This window comes from Cynara cardunculus, assembly GCF_001531365.2.
Source record: "Cynara cardunculus var. scolymus isolate 2C chromosome LG 8, CcrdV1, whole genome shotgun sequence".
Classification (NCBI taxonomy): Eukaryota; Viridiplantae; Streptophyta; class Magnoliopsida; order Asterales; family Asteraceae; genus Cynara; species Cynara cardunculus.
In genome coordinates, this window is record NC_037535.1 from 4,479,426 (window position 1) to 4,496,132 (window position 16,707).

The 16,707-nt window shown below is 36.6% G+C and overlaps 1 protein-coding gene across 2 annotated transcripts; it reads right to left on the bottom strand.

The window, feature by feature from the left end:
• Window positions 1-2,051: 2,051 nt before the first annotated feature.
• On the bottom strand, window positions 2,052-10,773 carry LOC112516554 (2-oxoglutarate dehydrogenase, mitochondrial-like). Of its 2 annotated transcripts, XM_025123667.1 has the most exons (10): window positions 10,646-10,773; window positions 8,170-9,765; window positions 7,782-8,008; window positions 7,371-7,703; window positions 3,819-4,065; window positions 3,499-3,627; window positions 3,206-3,421; window positions 2,946-3,069; window positions 2,331-2,589; window positions 2,052-2,251 (listed from the first exon to the last, which is right to left on the bottom strand). In XM_025123667.1, exons 2-9 carry the CDS (start codon window positions 9,718-9,720, stop codon window positions 2,345-2,347), a joined length of 3,072 nt encoding a protein of 1,023 aa, XP_024979435.1. In that variant the 5' UTR covers window positions 9,721-9,765; window positions 10,646-10,773; the 3' UTR covers window positions 2,052-2,251; window positions 2,331-2,344. The 2 variants fall into 2 exon arrangements, with proteins under 2 accessions (XP_024979435.1, XP_024979434.1); XM_025123666.1 differs by having other exon boundaries at window positions 2,052-2,589.
• Window positions 10,774-16,707: the final 5,934 nt, after the last annotated feature.

Below are 16,707 nucleotides of genomic sequence, written 5' to 3' on the forward strand. Positions count from 1 at the left end.
CCCTTGCTATGCATTGCATAGTACCCCTGCCCCACCCCAAATACACCGTGCAACTTTTTGACTTGATTTTTTTTACCCACCAAAATGACCTGATTTTGTCACATTTTCATATTTTTGGCAAATTTAACGTAAATGACACAAATATGAGAATCCAATGTCTTTTTTAACGTTTTTATAGTTGGATGAGTTATTTAGTGTATTTTACAACTTTCTCTTGTTATATATAAATTCCTTTTTTATGATTGAATTCGAATACATCCACTATAATCTTAAAAGAAAAGGGCTAAGACCTTGGTTTATAATTTACACAAATTTATAACCACTTAAGGGTTGTTTGACAATTGTTGAATGATTTGGTGGAGAATAATTAAGTGGTCAGAATGATTAAGAAGCTCTCATGATATAGTGCAAAATAAAATAAAATTGTTTGGTAATTTTTTATAATGAAATTAGGATGCTGAATGGTTAAGAGAAGTTCATGATACAAAATCATTCAGAGAGTTTTTTAACCATTAAGAGATCGACTTTTTTTGTCAAACAAGATTCACTTCTTAACGATTCAGATGATGCATCTTAATGGAACTATTAAGAGGTAAACAAAATGATTAATTTTTTTTCTTTCACTCTTATTTTAGGAACAATTTGTTTGAATAAATAGAGTCAAAAAGAAAACACCAACTTAAAAAATTAAAAAGAAATAAAGAAAAGTGGTGGCAAATTTGCACCACAAAGGAAACCACCAAATAATGTTTTATTAATGTTGGTCCTCTTGAAGTTCGGCAATTTGGACAAGCAAACCAAGTGGGTATTTCTTTTAATAGTATAACAAGAAACCGACGATAAAATATCATCCTAAAGTCACTTTCCTTTTTCTTTTTTTATAATTAAATTATATTTTCTTACGTCAGTTAAAAAAAAAATATACTTTATTACGATGACGATAACAAAAGCAGGTAAAGTCGTAAAGCCAAAACATTAAATACATAAAATGACGACATTAACAAAATCTAAATACCTTTCTTTGTTTTCTTTTCTTTTGCAAGTTTTGTTATGTTATTCAGATAATTATGTGTATCTGAGTCAGATTACACAACATGACTGATCCTATGAAGTCTTAAAGTTAACAGTCAAACAAAACCCGACTTGATCTGATGATTATGAATATGTTGGCATGTTGGTATTGGTGGATTAATAAACCATGACAAAGAAAAGATAAAATAAATTGAGACACCCATCAAATGACACATACGCATTATGTGTTCCTTTCGCAATAAGGAAAGCAAGTACAAGATTTGTGCCAAGTGTCCATTAAAAACCTTATATTGAAGGGCCATGAGTCACGTTAATCATGTAAATGGTAGGTACGTCTTTTTGTTCTTTTAGTAGATTTGTTTACCATTTGGCAATTGGCATGCACACATCACATTATATGATCCACAATAAAAGTTCACGACACCTAAAATCCAAATTATTAAGTCCAACACTTGGCGTTTAAAAGACGTAGTTCATCATCACGTATGTCACAAGACAAGGACTTCTAGAAACCATGGACTTTTGAACACAAGGGTCCATACCCCTTTTGTCCAAAATTGAAAAAAAAAATGCAAATTATTACATCGATTTACCTTTCTCATGATATTGTTGAAATAAGAAATTGTGGACCGATTTACCGATTACGAACCCTTTTGCACAAAAGGAATTTGTATAACTTTACTTCTTTACATCGATTTTTAAAAATTAGATGCCAAATGTACGAACGACACCATTTATGAAATTGATGTGCATGTTACTTATTCGTAAACAATTGATACCAAGGCATGTTTTTTGTTAGTATCATATTCAGAAGATCAAGGGTTCAAACCTCACTCAGTGCAAGAGTAAGTATTTGTCGTATATAAATATTATACATCTTAAAAAAAATACGATCCACGCAAGGTAAATTTGGAAACTTCAATCCAATGTTTAAGCAGGTGTGAGTACGAATTTTGAATCAAATGAACACTGATTGCATTTCAATCTCGACCTCTATGATTCCGATATGAACGTCGGGATTACCAACACAAGTTGAGTGTAATTTAACTGCAAAGAAAAGATACACCATGAACCCATGGCATGATGGCATCACGTATATGAATCTCACCTGAACATTTGTTATTATTTTCACGTTCATGCGTAATGTTGTTCATACGCGAATAACTTCTGGAAAATTGAAAAGCAAAAAAATGGCGCACCAACGCTAAAGATGGAAACCCTGCGAATAGGAGAAAAGTTATTTCAAACAGCACTGTTTAAGTGAATGGTAGCTATGGCACCATGATTCTGATCTGTACCGCACGCTTGGGATCTAACAAAACGCAGGATTGGTGAGGGGTTCAGGCTGCAGGGCATTCTGCACAAGTTCTGACTGCTCTCTCCCGTGAACGGTGTAGAAACCGGTTGCAGTTGCAGCAGATGGAGCACGACCGACGTACTTGATATCGTCTAATGTACCTCTATCCAGTGCCTTCATGGCAGTGGCGAGGCGTGGGGCAATGTAACTGTAAGCCCCCATATTCATTGGCTCCTCCTGGCACCAAACAACTTCGGCATCTGAAGGATTACAAAGGAGGGTGCATTGGTCAATTGTTATTAAATACGTCATAAGTAGTTGTATAACACCTAAGCTATGTTTGGAAAACTAGCTGTAAACGACTTCTAAGTTTTTGAAACGACACACCCAAACCAATTGATCTTCAAACGAGACGGCATTAGTTCTCACCTTTAGGCATTTATTGGTTTTCCTTCCGGGATTTTAAATGGTAAAAGTTATTCTAAAAAGGAGATGCACCGTCAAACATTTTATATTTAATAAGCTGGGGATTGGTTGATCTTTTGCAGGAACCTCCTATGGAAGTTGGAATGTGATAAAGCATGTACGCTAATAATCTTTGAGGGTTTGAACTTACTTGGATAGCGCTTCAGTTCACGCTGGATGAGGTCATATGGGAATGGACACAGTTGTTCAACACGGCAAATTGCAATATCTTTACCATCAACTGACCTCCTTTTTTCATCAAGTTCGTAATAAACCTGCAAAATGCAGTCTCGTTACACCAACTGGAATGCCAAAAGAGAAAATATAATGTTGATATTTTGTACAGAGCAACCATCATTCAGTGCTATGTATTCCCATCCCAGCATTGTTTATTTCCAAGATGTTACAAACCTTTCCAGAGCAAAGAACTAAACGTCTAATGCCCTCTTCAAGATTCGAATGGTCGTTTTGGTCCTTGATGAGTCGCTTGAATCTGGTCCCTTGTTTGTCGAAACCTGGGTGACCTTGGACATCATCGAACTCGGATAAATTTGACTTGCACTCTTTGTGACGAAGCAAATTCTTAGGAGCCATTGCAATAAGTGGCTTACGGAACTCCCTATGCAGCTGGAATACAACAAGAGAATGTGAGAAGGTAACAAATTTCATAAATCCTTTCATAAATCTCACACGGGTAAGCTCACCTGTCGACGCAACACATGGAAATAATTTGCTGGAGTTGTAACATTGACAACCTGCCAATTGCATGTTTGAATTTGATTGCGTAGTGTAGGTTCCATCTCCGGTATAACAAACGGATTATCATCACTCATCTGCCATCAAATTTTACAAAGTAGATCGAGTTAACAAAGGGAGAATACAAGCTACCATATTATGTAAAGGTAGAGCTAAAGGCCAACGCACGAATTGTATCATTAGTGTTTAGACTCGACATGCATATATGATATATTGACAAGACATGTGTACACATGACTGTATCAAGAAGTTCTGGCAAGAGTGATACCTGAAGGAAGCGTTCCAGTCTTGCACTCGAGTGTTCGGGGCCCTGACCATCATAACCATGAGGTAGCAACACAACTAACCCAGTCTGACGCAACCACTTGGCCTCCCCACTGCTCAAGAATTGATCAAATATCACCTGAGCTCCGTTTGAAAAATCACCAAATTGAGCTTCCCATAAAACAAGTGAATTAGGATTTTCCATTGAATACCCCAATTCAAATCCCAGGACACCAAACTCCGAAAGAGAACTGCATTGAAAATTTGAACGTCAGAACTGGAGATTGGAGAGTACTGATTCCGAAGACTTCCAGCTTGTGCAAAAGTGTGCGAAAAGGAAAGAAAGAAATAAGACTAGTAAAAAAATAAGCAGCAGAAAAATAAAAAAAGTAATATTCTAATGCATTGTATCAAAGGGAGAGCCAGAGAGATATAACTGTTGGTTCTACCATGAAAATTTAAGCAACTGACTGCAGTTATCTACAAAAGAATCCAAGCAGCAAAAGATCACCATCAGAACTCCTATGCCTTGTAGCACAGGAAATTAATAAAAGAAATACAATCCGATGCTTTAAATAAATAACAGCTATTATAAACCCATGAACATAAGGTGATGGGCAATCAATAGCGGTGCTATAGCGACTAGCTGTCCTTGACCGCTACACGATTGCATTATCATGGTAGCTAATTACGGTACCGCTGTTAGTGGTGCAAACTGCTGCTATTTTACCATGATTTGTAATTGAAATAGCACTGTGAGAACAACTTTTTTGGGCTTTCTTTTCAGGAAAATCCGTTGGATAATCGCTGGCCCATGAATGAAATTAGGGCACGTGGTGACTCCGGGCTATCTGCAAAGCATGTGGTCACCCTGGGATTAGTCGGTTCGCATAGCGGGTTGGATATCCAGGTTAATCAAAAAAAATTAGGGCATCGATTTGGTGGTCCATAAAAGTAACGTAGAAGTAAGTAGGGGTGCTCAAAAACCCGATGAACCCGATGAACCCGACCAACCCAACCCGAATTTTTAAAAAAACACCCAACCCGAGGTAACCCTATGCATGATCGATAAAAAAATTAGTCAACCCGACCTTATTGGGTTGACATCGGGTCAGGCCCAAAAAAACCCGACCAACCCGATGAACCCGACCTTAACTTTAGCTTTGAATTATAGATGACAATCATGACATGACCAACCTCAACGTCAAGAAAGCGAAAGCATCGGGGTTGGAAACATCTAAAACTATTGTTGTTGATTGATGTATTATCATTTGGTTTGAATATTTTTATTGTAATATCTAAATATTTGATGAACTTGCATATTATCTTGAATAGTCGGTCGTATTTCAAAGGAAAGTTTCCTTTATTTTTATGTGATTTTACATTGTTTAAACACAACCCGATCAACCCGACCAACCTGATCAACCCGAACGGGTTGGGTTGGGTTGGGTTGAACTTTTGTTTGAGTTGGGTTGGGTTGAAAATTTTCAAACCGCCAACATTGGGTTGGGTTACTAAAACGGCTCCAAACCGATCAACCCGGGCCGTGAGCACCCCTAGAAGTAAGGATATGATTGTTTGTGTTCTCTGGTGAATGCCTTCGATGGACCCTTCTTCGTTGTCTTCTTCCTTCTTCATTGTCTTTGTGACTCTTCGTCTATCCTCTCTCTGGACAGCAGCAGAGTGATTCTTTGATCTTTTTTTTCTCTTCCTCTCTCTCTTTATATGTGTGTGTGACTTTACTTTGTGGATTTTCACGATCAATATACAGGTGCATCAAGCAAACAAATTACAATGTAGCTGATAAAAAATATAATCTTTAAATATCAAGTACATATACTAAAATAATTTTAAGGCTTTATTAACATTGTGATTTTAAATATTATTATTAGACATATATTTACATATATCAAGTACAACATATATATATGTATAATTATGTTTATTTATCATGTCAACCACTATCTTTTCCACTATACCACTGTGATAACCACTATAGCAAATCACAAGAATGACCAAGCTTCCCCTTTAGAACCGTGCGAACTCCTTAGATAAGGTCTCCTTTTCATTGATTTGTTGCTTCCTCAAGAAAGAAAAAAACTAAACGGAAAATATTAAAGAATTGATCTATCCAGCATGCATGCAGGAAGATCAATAAGCAGATGGTACAGAGAGTCTCTATAGCACCTTGTTACAAATTGATACCGATTATCAAGAAAACTAGAGTAAGATTTGATTATTCACTCATAACCGAATGATTATGACACACTCTGGCTTCCGAGAGACCAATAACTCTCCTAAGGGTTACACCCAATTGATTACAAAACCGATACCTACTCGCTTCCACCCTCCTATTTATTCTCCCCTAACAAACCGACTTATCTCACTTGACCAGCCACTACCATTGACTAATTGATCAGCCCAGTATTTTTCCCTACAATCTGTGTAACACACCTTTACCAACATGCACAAGAATCACGATGACCCTCACCAATATAAATGTCATAAGAAACTAGCATGTCTGCATATAAATACTCAACATAGACTGATGGATTACAGCTATTTTGTCTCAGATCATCATCATGATGCAGAACCACTTGGGAACAAAAGACCAAGAACATGATTTTAACATGAAAGAGCACAATTTCCAGTAACCCATTTTGAAAAGGTCAAGTTTTCACAAATGACCATTTGGAGGACGTGAAGAACCAAAATGTTAACCAACTACCCATGTGTAGCAATAGATGTAAAAGAAAATTAAGAGAACCATCACTGCTTTGGTGTGGAAAGGAGAAAGCATTAAATTTCCACTTCCTGGTGAACAAGATTTTTGTTCACGACTTCATGCAAACTATGATAATAGGCAAATGCTAGGGAATGACATGGAACTATTACTTAAAATCATAGTAAAGGACAGTTGCCAAGATCTGATGTAGGATGTAATACCACTTATTCATAAGCAACCTTACTGCTGCTAAATGTTAACAGAAAGGCTAACCGAGTTTCTCATAGATCCCTTGTATACCAGACCTATAGCATATTAGAAACACCAGGATCATTTGACCAATCTCTCTACCCTCCCTAATTTACTACCAACTAAATCGAATCTTCCAACTGCTTCATAAATCCCATCACCTTCAGGTGTTACACAGACTGTTCAAATTAGGATGCTGCTAGAGTATGATGCACTATATACAGGATCTCTAAGGGTAGATCTTCAATCATCCACATCAATTTGCAGATATGGTTCTAGATACAAATGCAAGTAGCTCAATTTTCCAATCACTATCACCTAAACTAACAAAACTGATGTGCTGTTCACTTCGAGGAGCAAAATAAGTCATCCAGAAAAAATGCATATAATTCGAGGACTATTTAAGGAGTTCACCGTAATTAGTTATGTTAGAAGATCACTCCCCTTTCTGATCATGACAAAACATTCGCAACAATAACATAAGCTTCATGATGGCATGAGTGCATGATGAATAAGACAATCACGAATATTTAAGAAATTGTAGGGAATCGTGCAATGATCCATAGAGAGATTTGCATTTACCTGTTGCTAACAGTAAACATTTCCTCGTTTTGATTCATCATTACATGGTCTAACGGACAGTATTGCTCTCCCGTTTCCTGATCATGAATGACAGAGTGCCTGTGACTGAAAGTACCTCTTTCAACGTCCTGACCACTCAATCTCACATGATTTCCTTCGACTAGCAATGTTGCAAAAGCAAGGGCTTCTGCAACTGCCCAGTCAACACCCTCCCCAGTCTCAATCATTTTATAACGATCAGCAAATATTTTCTTAACTGCTCTGTGAGGCTTAAAAGTTTCTGGGAGGGTTGTGATCGCCTTCCCAACGTTTTTCAAGATCTCTGGTTTAACCCTGCAAAACAGCATAAAATTCTCAAAGAGAGGTCAAGCAATGAGACTATCGATATAAAACAACATACAAAAAACTTACCCGGTGTTACGAATACGTGAAAGCTGTTCCGGAGACTTAAATCCAGTCCAGTATGCTGAAAGCCAGTCCCTTTTTATAGGGACATAATCCTTGCTGGCAAGGAATTCTTCATTAAGGATCGAGGTAACCTTAGTTTGTATTCTATCAATATCTTCTTTTGTTGCTTGGCCAGTTTCTAGAAGCTTCTTCTGATAAATTTCGAGTGATGAGGGATGATTCCTGATGATCTATAATAACCAGTACAGCTCAGAAACTTAGAAGCTATACTTACAGCAGTTGGTGAAAACACTAGAAACCAAAGCATCAAGGCGGAAGACACGGGATCTAGAAAAAAGATTGACCAACAGCAAAGTAAAATGCGACAATGAGTATACATAGGAGGACTGACCTTGTACATTTTGGGTTGGGTAAAAGAGGGTTCATCAATTTCATTATGCCCAAATCTGCGATAACAGACAATGTCAACGACAACATCTGAGTGGAATGTCTGGCGCCACTCTGCTGCAAGCTCACAAGCATGAACAACTGCTTCTACATCATCACCATTGACATGAAAAATGGGAGCATTCAAGGCTTTAGCAACATCCGTACAATACTGTGAAGATCTTCCTGCCTGCGGATCGGTGGTAAAGGCAACTTGATTGTTCACTACAATATGGATGGTCCCACCAGTTGTGTAATTTGGAAGACCACTCAGATGCAAAGTCTCATAGACTACACCTTGCCCTGCAAAGCTTCCATCCCCATGAATCAGGATGCCCATGTTCTTTGTTCTATCCACATCATTTGAGTAATACTGTTTTGCTCTGGTTTTCCCAATCACAACAGGATCTACAGCTTCCAAGTGACTGGGGTTTGCAACCAAAGACAAATGAATTCGTTTTCCACCCCTTGTTGGGCGATCATATGAGGTACCCAAGTGATACTTGACATCACCAGTTCCAGTGTAAAGCCCAACCTCATCCACAGGCTTCGTACCACCGCTGAATTCACTGAAAATTTGACGCAGTGGCTTCCGGACAACATTACCTAAGACATTCAATCTTCCTCTGTGTGACATTCCAATCACAATGCTCTCAACACCAAGATCTGCTGAACGATCAAACATCTCCTTCATGCCTGGGATTAATGTCTCCCCACCTTCAAGTCCAAACCTTTTAGCAGCCGTCCACTTAGTAGCCAAGAAATTCTCAAACTGAGTACTCCAAATGAGCCTGTCAAGGATAACCTCCCGCCGCTCACTATTATACTGCGTTGGAGTTGGAGTCTCAATTCTATCTCTCAACCAATTACATCGTTCACGATCAGCAATGTGCATGTACTCATAACCAATGCTTCCACTATAAGCTTGTTCAAGCCTGGTCAATATTGATCTAAGAGTTTGCACTGGCCGATTTTCAGACAAAAACCCAGACATCCTCCATACACCAAGGAAAAATTCACGGTCTAAATCAGCTTCGCTGAAACCGTAAAAAGCAGGATCTAAATCATCAGGAATCTCCCTCTTTTCCAGACCCAATGGATCTATTTTGGCTTTCATGTGGCCATAAACTTGGTAAGCTCTAACAAGCAACAACAACCGCATGCTCTCTTGAATGGTTTGGCCAGATATTCCAGGGGATGTAGCAGCCTGGCCAACGAAGTTCCTGAAGAAATTATCCCATGACTCATCAACACTGTTTGGATCATCCTCCCATGCTCGCTGAAGCTCTTCCAGGTAAACGCTACTAGTTCCATCTAAGAAACTATCTGTTAACCTAGAAAGTGGAACAGGTCGAGGGACAGGTGCAGACTGTGCTTTTGATCTGAAAACTGTTGTATGAAAATATCGACTTTCTGAAGGAAGTAAACGCTTCCTTGCTGCATATGATCCACTTTGCGATAAGGCTCTTCTGATCGCAAGCTTTGCCACACTTGATCCAGCCCTAATCCACGTCATCTTTTCCAAATTTCAAGTTCTCTTTTTCTTAGATAATCTCAAACACTGCAAAATAAATACCACACTTTAATCCCCCTGGCAAAATCTCACAAACCCAACAAACAGTGTCCAAAATTAAAATTATCAAAATTCATAGTTATCAATTCATGAAGCATGCAATGACAATATGGTTGATGAATAGAATACTGCTGAGTCATAATCCTCTTAGTGTATTAAACAATGACCCTTGAATTGGCAAGTTGGTACTATACTATTCTGTAAGTTTTACCTATTCCTTCCTTAGTTCCATTTGTTGTATGCATTTGTGTTTAGAGTTTAGGCAAAACTTATTAGCAGCCATACTAATTGAAATATCTTTTTTGTTTGTATTTAGTAAAGATGCAACGAATTACTAATTGGACATGACAATGCTCTCATGATCACTTTAAGTGATAGAATACTTGCTTTCAGTGTACTGTTTTATATTTATATGCAATCACAAAAAAACGATTATAGAACAAACAGAAGCCAATCTTAATTCCACCAATGAATTGACAATTATGCATATATTACTTTGATTAAGCATCTATAAGACACCAACAAATTTCAACAGCAACAACAACAAAACAGTACATAGCATGTTCCATTAAAAGAAGCAACAAACTAACAGGAGTATTATTCAATAACAAAAGTTTTAACCAATCACCTTACACAGATTCAAGCAACAACAAAACATTACAGCCACAACACGCTAAATTCTCGAATCAGAAACTAGATCTATAAGTAAATTCAACAGAAAACCCTAAAGTTCTAGCTTACAAACTTATTTCCGCATTCAGATTTACGTATCAGAAATTAGTAATCCAAAAACGATGAAATCATGAAACAGTAACTGCTAAGTAAAACAAAATTGAATCGAACAAGGAAATAAAGAAGAAAAAGTTACAAATCCTAGTTTTGTGGAAGATGAAGCGGCGCTGTTTTTTCTCCTTGAATCTAGAAATGGCGATCGATATGCGTTGAAAAAGTTCGTTCCATTAGAGCCGCCCCAAAGCAGTATGCGGACACCGCGACTTCGATTCTCTTCTTCCAGATGACACCGACAAAAGTTTATTTTAGGCCCCTGTGGTTTAATCTTTTTGCATACGCATCCTGTTTGTACTTTTATCTTTTCTAAATTTTAGATGTTTTTGTTACAAAGACAGGACTGTACAGGTAAAAGTAAGACATACAGATGAAAAAAGTGTGAAGTGTAAGAAAATAAGAACACTTTACATCATGTACTTTATCAGATGTTGGAAGTAGGACTGTAAACGAACACGAACAGATGATAAACGACGGTTTTTTTGTGTTTCATGTTCGTTCGTTAAGAAAACGGGTTTGTTCGTGTTCATTTATGTTTGTTCGATAAGATGTCAAACGACCTAAACGAACGTCAATGAATATAAACAAACGGATAGAATAAAAAAAAAACCCACCGTTACACATCATGTCGTTCCTCTCGGAAATTGTAAAAAAGTAATAACAATCTGTCATCATTAAACTATCTTATGCAATCACCAGTTACGCACGGTAGAAAAACAAGAAGTACGTCTTGATGTGATAAACTATTGGATTGTATCATGTACTTGATATGTGATAACGTGATCACTTAAAAATTGAACTACTTACGAAATCAAAAATGAAAAGACGGTTATTGAAAACTACAGTATATTTTTAATCAATTAAAAACAGTATTATTAATTTGTTTAGATTAATAATTGTGTTTTCATAAACAAACACAAATGAATAAACAAATGTTAACGATCGTACATAAACAAAGGTAATATAAATTGAACGAATGAGACATTTGTTCGTGCTCGTTCGTTTAGTTAAACGAACCAAAAAACTTGTTCATGTTCGCTCATTTATTAAATAAACAAACTTTAAGATGAACGATTCACTCAACATTGGATTCGTTTACAGTACTAGTTAAAAGTGTCAATTTGAGACAAGAAACTTATGTGAGGGTTTAATATATCATAGGTGAAAAATGCAATTTATAGAAGAAAATACATTTTTGGTCCCTGTGCTTTTTCGATTTGCACAGTTTCAATCCACACAACTTATTTATTCCAATTTGGCATTATGGTTTGTATTTTTGCTCGGATTTGGTCCCTCTCTTCAAGAGGCTATTTCATCATATTCACATTCGACATTGAATTATGAAAAGAAGCATAAGTATGATGGATTTTACAGCAGTCTAATTCGTCATATATGGAACATGCATTCAACGACTTAAAACATATATAGTCTAAAAAAATTATTCTCAAAATTGAAACCCGAATGTTTTGAAAATATCATCTTCAAATAATTAATATCTACATCTACAATACCATATTTTGTCTATAACACAAACGAAATCTATCCCGTTTTCAATTTTCATCATGGGAACCTTAATGACCTTCATCTTCGGGCCTCAACTTCCTTCCTTTTCTTTTTTTTACTGGCTCATTTTGTGCTATTTCTTTCTTTATTTTTCACTATTTTGTCGTAATTGTTAGGAGTCATGTAACACCCCAACTTCCACATTGCATATAATATATAATTCATACAGAGAATACATGTTTAATCCCCACAAAGGTCCAAGATACAAGAACTATGTTACAAGATACACAATCCAAAAACTCCAAATTACATGTTCTTGTACTACATATCATCTAATTCCAAAACACATCCATTGATCTTCATAACTAAGCACATAGGGAAACAATTCACATTTTTCCTTTTCATTATTATCATTATACTCTGCATTTCCTGCAATACATATTTGAAAACACAAAATGAGGGTTAGACCTAAAGGTCTAGTGAGATCCTTTTTTCCATGTAGTTGCAGGGTGAAAATCACCAAAACATTATTCAAATAAATCGTTTCACATAATAAGATGTAAATCCACATTCTGTTGGTGTCCATCGGACCTCTGGTTTCCAAGAACAGACTTAGAAAATATTTCAAAAGATAGCAGGACCAGAGCTCCTCTGGTTCCTCTACCAGAGCTTGTGGTTAAGCCAACCAGAGCCTCTTACTCAAGTAAAATCCTCAAAATGTTCATAGATCAACACTATAGTTAGTAAGATAGCTTTCCCAAGTATAAAAACATATTCTAAAGACATCTTGTATGACCAGAGCTCTGGTTCTACTAGCCAGAGCTTCTAGCTCAAAATGTAAGACCAACCAGAGACCTTCTGTTTCAACGCGTAGACCAACCAGAGCCCATATGGTCTGTCTTTACTTGTATGAAAAGTTTCTAAGTGTAAAATCTTCGAAGTATCTTTTAGAGTATAATTTTGACACAGAACTCCTATCTAATAAATACAGAGCCTCTGGTTTAAATAAAACTTTAGTAAAAGACTTGCATCAATATTGAATTATCATCCAGAACCCTCTGGTTCTACTATGAGGACCAACCAGACCCCCTCTGGTTTCTTTCAAGGAACAACCAGAGCATCTCTGGTTCCTCATAAATCAAACACTTTGTTCCAAAACAGAGTTTATCCAAAACCATTGGCCATAGGCCAAGTTTTCTCTTTCTCAATAACATTAATACTATCATTTCTAATAAGAACAACATTTCTGAGTCCTCAAATCACAAAGAAGTAAGAACTCAAATCTATTTTAATCTTAAGAGACATAATAGCAAGAGCTATGTTGGACCGGTAACTGCACTAGGGAGCCGCCCACGTGATATTGTCCGCTCTGGGCTGCCCCGGGGTTTCCCCGCACGGCAACAACCCCTCACGGTTTTGCTTTCTAAAACGCGTCACTGGTAGGAGAAGACTCCCACTTCCTTATAAGGAAGAGAAGACTCCCTAGCCTCACCGATGTGGGATGCTCCTGCATTGCTACAGGAGCGGTGGGTTTAAGGACGAGGATTTGACCTGCCGAGGGAACACCGAGTCTGCTGACCCAACAAGCTATAATAATTCCACACACAAATGTCACCCTTATATCCAAAGGTACACCTATCCTTGATATGTCACCCTTATAACCGAAGGTACACCTCTCCTTGATATGTCACCCTTATCCCATGGTACACCTCTTCTTGATATGTCATCCTTATTTTCTCATCAAAATCTATGGATTAGTTCCAAACGAAGACAAACGGAAGTCACAATCGTCTTGATGAAACAGCCTCCATAGTTTTATCCACAAAATATATAGATTAATTCCAAACAAAGACAAACCGAAGTCACAACCGTCTTGAAGAAACATCCTCTATAGTTTTTAACCAATAATAGTTTCAAAACGGTTTTATCTTAAAACTTTGAAACTCAAAAACAACCAGTTCCTTCAATCTCATTTCCAACCTCAAAGTCTCTTTTAAATCCTTCAAAATAGGATATCATTCATAAACTATTTTCAAAGAGCAACATCTGCTTTCTTTTCCCAAAACTGTTTCCAAAAACCCAGATTCATAAAACTCAACTTAAATTGTTAGAAACAGTTTACACCATTTTTTATTCAAAATCAAACATCAAAACCACATATTTTAAATATCATTATTTAAAGATCTTTAGTATCAAAACTCACCTTAATAAGTACAGATTGGTAGCTTCAAACACACAGTATTTTCTTCAAATAAACACAGATTCCTCAAATCACTTTTTAAGCAAAAATCCTTCTCAAGAACACTTCAACCGCCTTGACACACAATTTCTTTTCCCTCTAAAAGGTTTCTTTTTCAAAAGCAAGATAAGATAATATCTTATCTTTTTACTTTCCTATATATATATATTTCTTAATAGGGGCGGTGGTGGATTTAGTATTATAAAACTCTCTGGGCGGTGGGTTTTAATATTTTAAAATCTACTCTTTTTTAACCATGAAGGTCACCCATCTTCTCAATTTAATATTAATAAACCGATTAAGCACTTTATTCAACCAACATATAATTCAATTTATGTGCACACACATATGTGAACACCTATACATGCATGCACAATATCACCTTTTTCACATATACGCATGCCATCCATGCATTTAATTAAATAACATGCATGCCAACACGTATTGCACAAAATATTCACATAAAAGTTACCTCAACTCAGGTTGTCTAAAACCCGGTTATCACTAGTCATCAATCCAAAACAGAAAGATGTATATAAATTGAAAGAATTTTATAGGATAAACGAAAGATTCTTATTCAAAAAAGTGTAACTTGTAATACAAATCTATGTAATTAACATAATTAACATCTACAATGATAGAATCGGAGAAAACATACTTGATATTGCAGATTCTTCGTGATATTGATCTCGATTGAGGCCTGCACAATCGCAGTGTCCTAACACAAAAATTCGCCGGTAGAATTGGCGTTCGTCTAGAGGATACAACAATTGAATTCAAGTTTGCATCTGAATCTAGCGAATTAATCTATGTTTGGTGATGAATTTTTTGTACGAAAAATAGGAGAGAGAAAACGAGAGTTTTTTTTTCTGTTCTATATCCAGCAAGAGAAGAAGAGAAAGAAAAAAATTGCCGTTCGAATCAGTTTATATTAGATCAAGAGACCCCAAGGCCCAAGTCCTATCTTTTGACCTTAAATATGTATATGTATATCAAGGAGAGCCCACCATGAAACACACATCAAGGCCCAAGCTTTTAAATAATTTGTTTAATGCTCAAGGGTTGGTGTATATTAAATGGGTTAAGTTTCCTTAGCTCTCCTATGTGGGACAAGGTTTCTCACCATTAAACCAAGTTCCAACAATACCCCACATTTATATTCAAACCTAAATAATACCCCACATTTGAATAGAAAATAAGCAATATTATGGAACTTATTTATCTATCACCAAGCTAGATATGAAATGCATCGGAAAAAGGTGTCTTTTGGACTTGAACCGTTCCTAGTAAATACATATCGAATCTACTTCGTGGGTAGTGAACTAAAGTCTTGAACTAACCACTTTTTGTGGTAAATCTAGACAATATGTATCACACATATCATATCTATACATAAGTAAATTCTTACCATTGTGTTTATTTCGGTCGTGAACATAATCTTTCTTTATGAGAGTTTTAGAAGAAGTAACCGGTATTTTTCCGTCTTCAAAGATGCGACCACACATCAGTCTCACATAGGTAATGTCGATCAAGAATAATTTGTAATATTCTACTATATAAAAGCTATAAACATTATTAAAAATGTAATATTTAACCCTATATCATCAACGGAAATATACAAAGGAACATCATAGGAATAGGCATACTTGTGTATATTTGTTGTTTAAGTCATCCCCGACTAGTTTGCCTATTGAACCTAGACCATGGGATCTCCAATTCCGCTAGGTTAGGTAGCCGTCGAGGAAACTCTTTGAGTTAGCTTTAAGCTCATTCCCCTCAATGTGTAGGATACTTGCTCTCTACTTAGGCCCTTTGTCAAAGGATTGGCAATATTCTCCTTTGACTTCATGTAGTCGATGGAAATAATTCCATTTTTCAGCAAGTCTATTGTGTTGTAGTGTCGCAGTATGTGTTGGGACTTTCCATTGTAGATTTGATTCTTTGCTCTTGTGAGAGCAGCCATATTGTCATAATGGATGCCAATTGCAGTCACCGGTTTTGGTCACAACGGAATACCTTCTAGGAAGCTCTTTAGCCATTCGACTTCTTCAGCGGCTTTGTCTAGTGCGACAAATTATGTTTCCATAGTTGATCTGGTATTCATAGTTTGCTTTGAGGACTTCCAAGATATCGTTGCTCCACCAAGTGTGAACACATAGCCACTTGTGGACTTACTCTCTGGTTGGAAATCCACTGTTGGGTTCAAGATTAGTGTTTAAATGTTGTATTCAAGTTTCTCCATTTACTTAGTTTTCTTGTAATTAGTTTAGCATTATTTTCTTTAGTATAAATAGTCTTTTCAGTGTATTCTGTAATTACACATTGATTACATCATTAATCAAAAAGGTGATTTGACAGCAATTATTCTCTCTCTCCAATCTATATTGAATTCATATTCTGTT